This window comes from Helianthus annuus, chromosome 11, assembly GCF_002127325.2.
Source record: "Helianthus annuus cultivar XRQ/B chromosome 11, HanXRQr2.0-SUNRISE, whole genome shotgun sequence".
NCBI classification, from domain to species: Eukaryota; Viridiplantae; Streptophyta; class Magnoliopsida; order Asterales; family Asteraceae; genus Helianthus; species Helianthus annuus.
The window spans coordinates 90493057-90505387 of record NC_035443.2 but is presented as its reverse complement, the minus strand read 5'-3'; the positions used below and the strand labels follow the sequence as shown (position 1 = coordinate 90505387).

Genomic DNA, 12331 nt, shown 5'->3' with positions numbered 1-12331 from the left:
GGTTTGTCCTTGCTTCGCGCACATCTGCGCGTACATGGCGTTTAACGTAGCTTGACTTTTTATAAACCAAGAAGCGGGAGTTTCCCCTTTTGGAAATAATGACGCTAACGTCGCCGATGGCCCTACGTCATGGCTTGTTGCGGTCATGTTGGGAGTGGGGCACGTCCCACTCGCGTGCATGCTGCCAATCTCTGTGTACTCGCCTTCGACGTACTCGTCAATCGAATGGTTTTGGACGTGCGTATTGTCCGCAACCTGGCCCGTCTGAGAGCGTGGACCAAGAGGTGAGAATGGAATGTCCTGATCTGCCATGAGATCAGATATAGCTCAGAAAGAAGATGAAAAAAGTGATTGTAAAAATCGGTGGTCACCAATGAAAAAACACCAAGTTAATCATGAGATTAGCCTGTGGTTTGTGTCTCGTCCAAATAAGGTTAATCTTTCGTTCTCGACAAATAGCTGCAATGATCCTCCAAAACAATCAACACAACGTGAAGCTCATCACAAGTATGAGAATAGAGGGTTCTCCTTGTAACCACCCTCCGGCCTGAGGCTATCTCATGTAATCAGCACAAGATTAGGGACCATACACCCTCACAACTTTACAACCAACTCATGCCATCAATGTAAAGTAAAATAAAAGCCTTTGGGGCCAGCTTGGTTTGGAAAAAAGACCCGTCGAATTAATTCAAGTCCAAAGTGTGTATCAGCAGCCCATATCGGGCACACAACAATAACAGCCCACTATTTTCTTCAGCTATTCGGTTCGATTGTTTGTGATTTCGCAAAACAAAAATAAATAAATGGATAAATGAACTGTTTTTCATAATTCCCCCTTTTCCATTCACCCATAATATTACACTCATCTCAAAAGCTTGTGGTTACCATTTAAAATTGCTTTTCGACTTCTGGTTACTTGCATAAAGTTTACCTTTCACGTCATAACAACTTTGTTAAATTTATTTAAAGCCTTGTATAAAAATAAGCTTACACTAGGAAAGTGTCTGGATCAAGGCGTTTATAACTACATTTTCAAAAGAGAGAGCATCTTCAATGTGGTATGTGACCCTCATGGCAGAGAGAGAGAGGCTACAGGCATCACAGGAATCCATACAAGGGAAAGATGTCTGTCTGTCTGTCTACACGGATATCCAAGAAAGAAAGATGTACACAACTAAAACCGGGAAAAGGGAAAAACTAGGCACTACTATCGGTCTGTGGCTCTCATGGTAGAGAGAGGATAGAAACGTCAGAGATATGCGTATGCAAATGATAACCAATGAAAAGAAAAGACCGAGGGGTAAGAGAGGAGAACGTTTCCACAAGAGTTATGGAGAAATACCAACATGAATTAGAGGCAGACGTCATGGACAGTGAATGCTTTAACTATACCAGGTTGAGCTTGTTTTAACAAGTTGTATTGGGCGGTTAAACTAAGTTGACTAGTTAACCATATATAATTCCATAAGGAACGCTAGGTTAATTACCAAGAATACTTTCGGTTATTACTTCGATATCATATGTTCATAAAATATAAAAATTAAATTTAAAGATTTTACCAGCAGTATATAACATAACACCGTATAAGTTATCTAGTTTCACCAGCTTTTTCGTACAGACCCAGGTCCAGTATCCGGTATTACCGACAGGTACATACCGGTATTTATAACATCGGAACCTCAAAGTTAAAAAAACAAAGTTTCCATGTATGTCACGATTTTTATTTAAAGATGGTTTTGTATTGAATATCCGTTGGTGAACTCAAGTTTATTGGAGAGTTGAATTTTTTTAATTGAACTTTCCTTTTATTTGAGTAAAAGAAATAGATAATTAGAAATAATAAATAACAAGTTCAAAACCAATAAATCGAAAACGACCCAAACAGTAGAAAACATATGCATATAAGCATTAACTCGAAAACCAACCCGAACCAGATGTAAAAAATATCTGTAAATCCATATATCTATACCCAAACTTGACTCTAAAAACAGACAAGACCACCCAAAATAAAACACAAACTGACCAACCTGACCAACTCATACTCACATTGCACCTGACCAGACTCTTCAACCAAACCCAGACCCAAACAGAACCGACCAGACTCCAATCCTGCAACATGCACCACGTTGCACCGTTTTTAGCCTCTCGACACTAATACTACCGTACCAAGAGATCATTTTCATAAAAATGCAATGTTACCACTATTCCTCTTTCTTCTCAAGATCAGTTGTTTTGACCGTCTCAGCTTCTTTGGGTGCCTCGTCTTTGACTTTAACTTCTTCTGCCACCTCTTTTTTAACTTCAGTTTTCTCTTCCTCCTTTTTATCTTCGACTCTTAACTTATCAAGCAATTCAGCAGCATCGGAAGCGTCTTTATTCTCTTCCTTGTCTTTTTGCGACTCGGCTACCTCTTGGAATGTTTCCATAAACTTTTTGCAATCTAAAAAAAAAGAACATGTTAGACAATAATGCAAATCATAAAAGTAGAATAAAAAAGTACATTATTGAAAACTTTGCAGATGAATGATCAGCATATAGCTTTGATCATATGCAAGAAGTGGGATGAAAGAACAGAAATGTTATTGGATCTATGGAGACACATGTCGGGAGAAGCCTAAGGTCTTTTGTTACAACCCGACACCAAGCATAAAGAAGACTGTCCAATACAGAAAAGGCAAAAAAAACATGTGATCACTCCTATCATCTAATGAAATTGTAACAGATCCATAATTGTATGTCTCAAGATTTGAACAAAACATTATGTATAAATCTATTGCAAGTAATAGATGCTGATGAAAAGCATGGTTTTAAAAAGCTGCATAACACTCATCACATGATACTGTTACGAGATCATATGGTTGAAGTTGATATGCATTAGGTGATGCGGCACCTTATGCAACAACACATATTTGTAAAAATTACATCGTTAACTGCAATGGTTCAAATAAAAGCACTGGGTTTTAACAAGTTCATATAATATCTAGGGTAAATTACTTTTTGAGTCCCTGTGTTTTAGTGGTTTTAACTAGTTGAGTCCAAAAGCAAAAAGTTTGACGACCTGAGTCCCTATAAGCATTTTCTTTAACCATTTGAGTCCTTTTGAGTCCAAATTTTAACCTTTTGAGTTCAATTTTTTGGACTCAAATCGTTATAAAATGAACAAAATTGGACTCAAAACGTTACAAAATAAATGGCTAGGGACTCAGGGCGTTAAACTTTCTGATTTTGGACTCAAGTGGTTAAAACCACTAAAACACAAGAACTCAAAAAGTAATTTACTCTAATATCTATAAATAAACGTTCAAATAAGAGCAATGGGTTTTAACAAGTTCAAAAAACGTTCAAATAAGAGCACTGGAAATTTAACAAGTTCAATTATCATCTATAAATAAGCGTTAATAGTTTTTAAATTACAAACGCCTTGCATAGCATTGTCTTTTGATATCAAAACACAACAAGGGTCACACACTTTTAAAAAAAACAAGATTAAAAGTCATATGTTATCGTTAAAGTAGTGGTTAACAACTTGAAAAGCTATTTAAGGCAATCAAACACTACAAATGCACAGATATAAAAGCTCATAACAATCTATAAAATCAATCAATAAAAGTAATAATTAAAAAAAAACTTACTCTCAACTGAAGCAAATCTGATGCAGAAAAGTTCATCCTTAAGCTCACCATCAGAAAAGTCAGCAGCATGCCACACACATGACTTATCATTACCGGAGTGTTCTTGCACCGACATACTAGAGATAACTACAATAACGCCATAAGAAATTCAAATTAAGTTTAAATAAATTCTAACTTAACATCAATCACATAATCGGTTAACACAATTACAAAGAAAACCATATTAGCTTATACCTAGATGATTCGCGCAGATCTTTAGGGTTTTCGATTGACGCATAACAAGGCGAACTTTCTCAGTCTTTTTGTGCTTCAAAAACTTAACCGAGCCAGCACCGCGTTCCTTCCACTGGTTCCCATCCTTATCGAATCGATACAACTTCGCTTTCCTGAACAATCATAAAATATCAAATCAAAACCGTAAACAAACACACTTTTCGCTTAACTTAAACTCAAAATGAATCAAATCAAATCATAAACAATAAAACAAACACAATTAAAACAGGATATAAATCAAATCAGAACTGTATACAAACACAAAATCTCTTTACTGAAAACTCAAAACAAATCAAATCTATTAAACACAAATAAATTCGAAATAAATCAAATCAAAACTGTAAACAAACACAATTTCTCTTTACTGAAAAATCAAAACAAAGCAAATCTATAAACAAGCAAAATTAAAACTCGAAAAATCAAATCAAAACCAGAAACAAACACAACATAAAAAAATTCAAAAACGTAAACAAACAACCTTTCTGTTTCGTTTCAAAAAAAATCAAACCAAAAACGTAAACATACACGATTTTACGTTACTAATAACTCAAAAAATCAAAATCAGATCAAAACTGTAAACAAACACAATTTTGCTTTACTGAAAACTCGCAAAATATCAAATCAAAACCTTAAATAAAACAAAATTTCAACTTCGCTTTACTAAAATCTCATAAATAAACAAAATTAACCAACAGATGAAGATCGAGAACGAAACATTACAGATCAAGTATAGCGTCTTCATCTTCTTCACCGGTAGTAACCGCAACTTCTTCAAGCTTGACGATCGGAGCAACCTGTGCTCCGGTGTCTTCGTCTTCAGCTGCAGCAGCTTCCTCCTCTCTGTGCTCTGGATCGTTGCTCGCCATTGAAGAGTGAAGGTCTGTGTGTGTTGATTGGAGAAGAGGTAAGACGATCGGAGGTTCTAGAAGAAGAAACGGCTGCCAGATGTGTGAGGGTTACGCAAGGAAGACGAGTTCTTTTGTAGTTTCTTTTATTGGGCTTCATGGAATATCCATGTGGTTTATTGGGCTAAATGATATCATTGCGTGTGTTGTGGGAAATTATTAGTGCTATATTGGGCCACTGGAATCAAGTATATAATAAATGAAAGTGATTTAGGTCACGTGTTATTTAATTAGGGCATTGTTTTTCCCCTTTTTCCGCCCAACAGTACCATTGCCCTCTTTTATTTATATCCTCCCTCATTTACTCATTTAGGGCTTCCCACTTTCTCTCTCCATCTGCTCTGCTCTATTCCATCGATGTTCAGATCCCCTTTCTCTCTGATGTTCATCCTTCTCCTTCTTCACATTTTCATCTCCTCAACAACGTCCGGCAGAGGTTACTTCTATTGGATAAATCTACGTTTGAAACCCTAAATCATGTACCGTCGAGTGGTTGAAGAAGAGAATAATCATGTAAGATCTATTTTTTCATTCAGAAATTTTATTTCGTTTTATCTATTTTCTCATACTGAACACGATGAACCCTTTTGTACCCTCAGAAGAAGAAGCAGGTCTCCTAGGGTTTCTTATCGTACTCGATGAACCCTTTTGTACAAGCTCCTGTTAATCGGTGACACTGGTATGTTCTAATAATGTTTTTATTATTGTATATATCTGAAATTTATGAATAACTTTGTTTAGGGGTGAGCAAGAAAACCGAAATAACCGAACCGTAACCGAAAAACCGAAAAAACCGAACCGAAACAAAAACCGACGGTTCGGTTTTCGGATTTTTAATAACCGAAAATTTCGGTTCGGTTTTCGGATAAACGTTTTCAATAACGAACAAAACCGAACCGAACCGATAAGGTACAATCCATATATTTTTATGTATAAGCTTAAATTGTTTAAGTGTTTAACCCAATGCTAGTAGAAAATGTTAATTTTATTCTTGAATGTTAAGTGTTTATAATAAAAACATTATAACTGAAATGATTTATTATTACCTATAAGATATAACAAAATTTAATATAAAATTAAATTTAATAAAAACTTTGAAGAAACAAAAAAATAGATTAGAAGGTTAGGTTTATGTAAACAATATTAATTAAAGAGGTTAACTAAAATAACTTAAATGATACACATATAAAATGATTGTTATAATATAAATTATACTTTTTATTTTTTGAATCTTAAATAATTTTTTTCCAAAAACCGAAATAACCGAAAAACCGAACCGAACCGACGTAAAAACCGAAAAACCGAAACCGAAAAAAACCGAAACCGAACGGTTTTTAAAACCCGAAAACCGACATTTCGGTTTCGGTTTTGATTTTACCCAAAAACCGAACCGAACCGTGCACACCCCTAACTTTGTTTGTAGCTTTTGATTTTGTCTTTCCTTTGTTATTGTTTATTCAGATGCTTGCTTTGTTGTATCATATGATTACGAGTAGACTGATTTTGATATGTTTGTAGTTTATGTCTTTCACAAGCTTTTTTGTTGATTTATTTACCCATGTTAGTAATTTTTTATGCTCATATGTTTCCTGATCCTCTGTTTTATTTCAACTTTCATACTATTATTCTAGCAATCCAAGCAGAATATATAGATGTTATGTTTATTTTATTATTATTATTATTATTATTATTATTATTATTATTATTATTATTATTATTATTATTTTATAGAGTTTGTTGATTAGAAGCAACCTCTGCCGGACGATTGTTGAGGAGATGGAAATGTGAAAGGTGATACCAGGTCTGTTGATAGGTGATACCAGCCCAAACGTTTAGGCTTCATCCCTTTTTGTTATTCGGTATGGTACTCATTTACAATCCCACTTTCAATGAGGTTGTCTTAGTCATGTATTTGATTTTTTCCCTTTTCTTTACAATTAAAGTTGTGGAGAGACGAATTAAGATGGGGAGCGGAAGACAATCTCAGATGAGTATAGGAATTTTAGTGCATGATTGAGATCATTTGGACCCGTGTACTGTAAGTCATTGAATGTTTTAATCTTACAGTCAGTTTTACATTGTTTTTTATGAAGGTGCTGTTGTCATGGACATCAAAGTGATTACACAACACCAAGGTAACCTCAATTGGTGTGATTTATTTTTTGGTATTTGTAACGTTTTGATTTACCGTTTATTGATGCATTGATTCATTTGTAATCGCTTGCAGATCACCCGTCATCTCAATTTGAGCAATTAAACGGAGTTTTCTTAATCAGCACCGTAAGTTTCCTTCAGTAATATATGCATTGTTAATTCCACATGTTTTTTTATTATTAATCGATGATTCTGTTTCAGGTGTACTTTTTGCTATTAGTTCCACGTGTTTTTTCCATATTAATTGTTTTGATGAAAAGGGAAATCGCTAGAGATGTTTGATCCAAGAACCGAATAAAACATAGTGGATATTGCTGAAGGAGATAAACATGATGTTGATCTGGCTGTTGAAGCTGCACGTTGATCCACAATAAGCACTGCCCAGCTAAGTTTCCTACAATGACAGTGGTTATAACAAGTTAATAAGGCAAAACATTGATCCGCCTAACAACTGTTGGATATGACGATGGTTGTACACAAAGTCTGATCAACATCATCCACTGTTCAATTACCAAACCACTGATGAAGACCAAAGTCCTGTTGAAGACAAGCACCAATGAACCAAAGGCCTGATCAACCAAAGGTGAAACACTGTCCAACAACAACAGTGGTTCAGCATCAACATTAGTTATTCTATCTTTGTTTATGTTAACAGTGTTTATATGTAACAGTGTTTTTCACATCAGTGTTTTATAGTCTGTTAGGTTGTTAGATGTCATCACCTCAGTGTTTTATATGTAACAATTTTTATGACATCAGTGTTTATATGTAACAGTGTTTATCACAACAGTGTTTATATGTAACAATATTTATCACATCACTTCAGTGGTTTGATCTGTACTATAAATTGAACAGTTGTTTCATCTTTATACTAATAAATAAAAATCAAGTACACTTGGATGATTATTAAGCTCATCATCTTGATTGTTTGGGTATAGTATTCTTGAAATTGGTTCAAACATTTGATTGTTAAAAGTTATCCACTGCTGAAATACAACCTCTGTTTCTTCAATCTTTGTGTTGACCATTGACTCACCAAACATCAGTGTTTCAAAAACTGTTAGGTATCCACTGATAGGAAAAAATAGCCACTGCTCACTTTTTTATTGTTGACATCCACTGATATTGACCATCAGCGGTTTCCCTAAAAAACAGTCACTGCTCACATTTTTATTATTGATGGTGTTAATTAGTGATAGATTGAAATTATCAAATGAAAACTAGAATTACAATCAAATTACCATTTTACCTAATCATTACATTCCAATGACATAAGACTTCCTCCAACATTGTTTTCATGATAAAATTTAAAGTTAAATTAAAAAATAAAAAAAAATCTTGATAACTATTTGTTTCAAATCAAATCAGTAATTAATGCTAATTTCTTGAGCTTTGGACATTTGAATTAAGCAAAATGTGAATTTCAAATTGACGGTTCAACCATCAAAGAAAAGCCAAAGGACAAGATCAAGGAGTATTATGATTGTAGATATATTTCAACTTGTGAGGCATCCTGGAGAATATTCTCTAATAAGGTTCATTATAGGTATCATGCTGTTATGAGGCTTCCCTTTCATTTGTCGGGCCAACAGAATGTTGTCTATGGTGCGGATGACGATATTGATAATGTTTTAAGCAAGCCTTCTGTTGCTTCTTCAATATTTGTGCAATAGATGAAGTTGAACGAGACAAATGAAGATGCTAGAAAGCTGACTTATGTTGAGTTTCCTTCCAAATTTGTTTGGATACTTAAAGATAGATGTTGGTAGATATGTAAGTCGTACCAGTGTGTTGGTCGGATTCATTCTGTATCTCTTGCATTGGGCGAACCTTATTTTTTGAGGATACTACTCAATAAAGTTAAAGGGCCTAGATCATTCGAGGAGATACGTACAGTTAACGGTCAATTATTCCCGACTTTTAGAGATGCTTGCTATGCGATGGGACTCTTAGATGATAACAATGAATACGTTGAGGCCATTAAAGAAGCAAGTTTTAAAGGACATGCTGGGTATCTTCGAGCGTTATTTGCTACCCTGCTTTTGTCAAATACTCTATCTCGGCCAGAATTTGTTTGGGAGAATACGTGGAAATACTTAGGTGATGATATTGTTTATAGACGTCAAAAAGAAACAAATATTTCAGGTTCTAATCTATCTTTTTTATTTCACATACTACATTTTGATTTTTTAATTAATAATGTTATTTTTTTATTTGCTAGGTTAGTGCTTCCTGAATATCAGATTAAGAACCTTACTTTGTTCAAAATTGAAAACTATTTAATTTCCAATGGTTCATCATTACGAAGGTTTGTCACTATATCGTACCCTGATGACGATTCCTTACGTGATGCTTCTAATCGTCTGATCAATGAAGAGCTGTCACATGACCTAGATGAAGTACAAGCTGAGTTTAACAGGTTGCATCAATCTCTTACAGATGAACAACGAGCGGTTTTTGATGAAATAATGGAAGTAGTTGTAGGGCGTAAAGGAGGCCTTTTTTTGTCTATGGTTACGGTGGAACTGGAAAAACCTTTTTATGGAAGACTTTGGCTTCAGCTGTTCGATGTAGAAATGGAATAGTTTTAAATGTGGCTTCAAGTGGTATTGCTTCGTTATTACTTTCCCGTGGAAGGACAGCTCATTCTCGGTTCCATATCCCCATTAATCTAACAGAAGATTCAATGTGCAATATTAAGCCAAATAGTGATATTGCGAGATTATTAAAGGAAACCCAATTAATCATATGGGACGAAGCACTGATGGTACATAAACATGCCTTTGAAGCTTTAGATAGGATGATGACCGACGTATTTTCGGAAGGTAGGAGTATTCGTTCGGATATTCCTTTTGGAGGTAAAGTTATTGTATTTGGTGGTGACTTTAGACAAATACTACCTGTTATTCCTAATGGTACTAGACAAGAAATTGTTAGTGCATCTTTAAGCTCTTCATATATATGGTCAAAATGCAGACTCTTACGGCTGACTAAAAACATGCGTCTAACTATTGGAGCTGAAAGTTCAAATATGGAGTCTATCAGAGAATTTGCAAAATGGCTTATTGATATTGGTGAAGGAAACGTTGGAGATGATAATGATGGTGACACCATTATAGAGATACCAGATGATTTACTAATCATCGATATTTGTGACCAGATACAAAGTTTAATTGACTTTGTATATCCTTCAATTATTGAACCATTTAGGATTCCTGGATTTTTTTCCGAGCGAGCAATTCTAGCACCCAAAAATGAGGTAGTTCATGAAATTAATGATCGATTGCTTTCGTTATTTCCTGGTGATGCGAAAGAGTATCTGAGTTCTGATAGTATATGTCAAACTGAACAAATTCTTGATTCTTTTCAAGAAAGCTTATACTCAACAGAAAATTTGAATGCTCTTAAGATTTCTGGCTTGCCTAATCACAGATTAGTTCTTAAAGTTGGTGTTCCTGTGATGCTTCTTCGAAACATTGATCAACAGAAAGGGTTATGTAACGGTACAAGGCTTCAAATTACTTTTCTTGGTAAACGAGTTATAAAAGCTGAAGTTATATCTGGTGGTAACATTGGCATGAGAGTTTTTATTCCAAGGATTAATATGATCCCGTCTGACAAAAAAATACCTTTTCAATTTCAACGAAGACAATTTCCTTTATCAGTTTGTTTTGCTATGACAACTAACAAGAGTCAAGGACAATCGTTATCAAAGGTTGGTCTTTATTTGAAAGATCCTGTCTTCACTCATGGTCAATTGTATGTTGCATTATCAAGGGTCAAGACCAGAGAAGGCGTTAAAATACTAATATTCGACGCTGATGGAAAACCAACAAATAAGACTTCTAATGTTGTTTACAAAGAATTTTTACTAGCTTGTAATCATTGTTTTTTCTGAGTTTTCGCTTCCACCGTTCTAAGTATAGTTGTATATATATTTTCTTAATTACTATTTTGTTTAAATTTTATTTGGTTTAAATTTTATAAACTCTGTTGTATTTTGCATCTCAGAATAATGTGTGATAAATTTATTCATAAGTAATTTACAACGCAGACAATTCTAAAGATCCCCGTGTTCACTATCAATATGCAAGAAAATTATACCGTATTTGGACTGCAAAAGAGGCTACGAACTTATCAATTTCAAACCTACACGAGCGAAAAATATGTTTAACCAAAGTCAAACCACAGTTTGACCAATGTCAAACAACTGTTTGTAAAAATATGATTCTTAGTGGTTTGAAAGTCTGTTTTACCAAAGTTAATACACTGTTTGAGCAATGTTAAAACGCTGTTTGACCAAAGTCTGTTTGATCAAAGTCAAACTACTTATCTTAAAAGCTAATTATAATAGATAAAACACTGTTTGAGCAATGTTAAAACGTTTTTTGACCAAAGTCAAATTACTTATGTTAAAAGCTACTTATAATAGATAAAACCTTGTTTGAGCAATGTTAAAACGCTGTTTGATCAAAGTCTGTTTGACCAAAGTCAAACTACTTATGTTAAAAGCTACTTATAATAGATAAAACTAGATTTTCACCCGACATTGCTTCCCGAGCTCATGAAACTTACTTATGTTAAAAGCTAATTATGATTAATACATGATTTAAAGCATTGAAATAATATGGTATGTTAATGGCTTTGCTATAAGAAAAATTATTTTTCTTTGTTAATTTGAATACCAAATCAATTCAACTAATCATCCACTTTACTCTTGTATCTCAATGTAAATGTAAATAACAAATTCAATTCATCAGTTGAAAATATGGGAAGAGAAAAACACAACCGTCATTATTTCTTCATCATCATTACACATCAAACATCTATCATCTCTTCTTTCAAAAATCTCTTCTTCCCAGTCATTTTCTAGGGTTTCAATTTTCTTATTCTCCGTCTTCTACACTTCAATCACCTGAGGTTTTATTAACTTTTCTTCAGCAACTGGTATGTACATTCATATTGTAATGAACTTTATATTGTTTTACCGATCTTAATTCAAATCCCATCTTGCTACTAATACGATTTTAAATGTTTATTGCTATACATTCAAGAAGAGTTTACTTAGGTGTTTGAATCATTTGTTGAGAACATGTTAAAATAGTTATTATTTGCAGAAAAATTTTAACTCATACTCTGTTTCTATGATTAATTTCACTACATACTCTGTTAATACAAAAAGTTAATGTTCATTTTCGAAGCCAACTTTTTAATTAGAATCTGTTAACATCTTTACTGATTCAGGTTTTATGATCTATACTACATTTGTCAAGTTTCTTGATAACCCAGAATCTTTGAAACTGGTATGACATGTTTTTACGTACATAATTTATTTTTATTGGATATATATTTAATAGTTCTTATGGT

The 12331-nt window shown here is 33.9% G+C and overlaps 2 protein-coding genes and 1 long non-coding RNA gene across 3 annotated transcripts; 2 read left to right on the top strand and 1 right to left on the bottom strand.

Annotated features, from left to right (window-relative positions):
* Nucleotides 1-1844: 1844 nt before the first annotated feature.
* Nucleotides 1845-4896, bottom strand: LOC110872093 (ran-binding protein 1 homolog a). The gene is made up of 4 exons (XM_022120861.2): nt 4626-4896; nt 3867-4018; nt 3633-3758; nt 1845-2440 (listed from the first exon to the last, which is right to left on the bottom strand). Exons 1-4 carry the CDS (start codon nt 4769-4771, stop codon nt 2202-2204), a joined length of 663 nt encoding a protein of 220 aa, XP_021976553.1. The 5' UTR covers nt 4772-4896; the 3' UTR covers nt 1845-2201.
* A 1653-nt stretch (nt 4897-6549) lies between these two features.
* LOC110870835 lies at nt 6550-7643 on the top strand. Its single transcript, XR_002553284.1, has 3 exons — nt 6550-6945; nt 7038-7090; nt 7166-7643. It is a non-coding gene; the product is annotated as an uncharacterized LOC110870835 (long non-coding RNA).
* A 2085-nt stretch (nt 7644-9728) lies between these two features.
* Nucleotides 9729-10862, top strand: LOC118484037 (ATP-dependent DNA helicase PIF1-like). Its single transcript, XM_035979920.1, has one exon. It carries the CDS (start codon nt 9729-9731, stop codon nt 10860-10862), a length of 1134 nt encoding a protein of 377 aa, XP_035835813.1.
* The last annotated feature ends 1469 nt before the right edge of the window (nt 10863-12331 follow it).

Bases quoted from the DNA above. Each gene is read 5' to 3' on its own strand.
- LOC118484037 (XM_035979920.1), top strand. From the start codon at position 9,729: ATGGTACATAAACATGCCTTTGAAGCTTTAGATAGGATGATGACCGAC.
- LOC110872093 (XM_022120861.2), bottom strand. From the start codon at position 4,771: ATGGCGAGCAACGATCCAGAGCACAGAGAGGAGGAAGCTGCTGCAGCT. The intron at 4,019-4,625 runs GTAATGTTTCGT...ATGATTGTTCAG, and splicing joins GAAGACGCTATACTTGATCT to GAAAGCGAAGTTGTATCGAT. The intron at 2,441-3,632 runs GTAAGTTTTTTT...CTTTTTTTTTAG, and splicing joins CAGATTTGCTTCAGTTGAGA to ATTGCAAAAAGTTTATGGAA.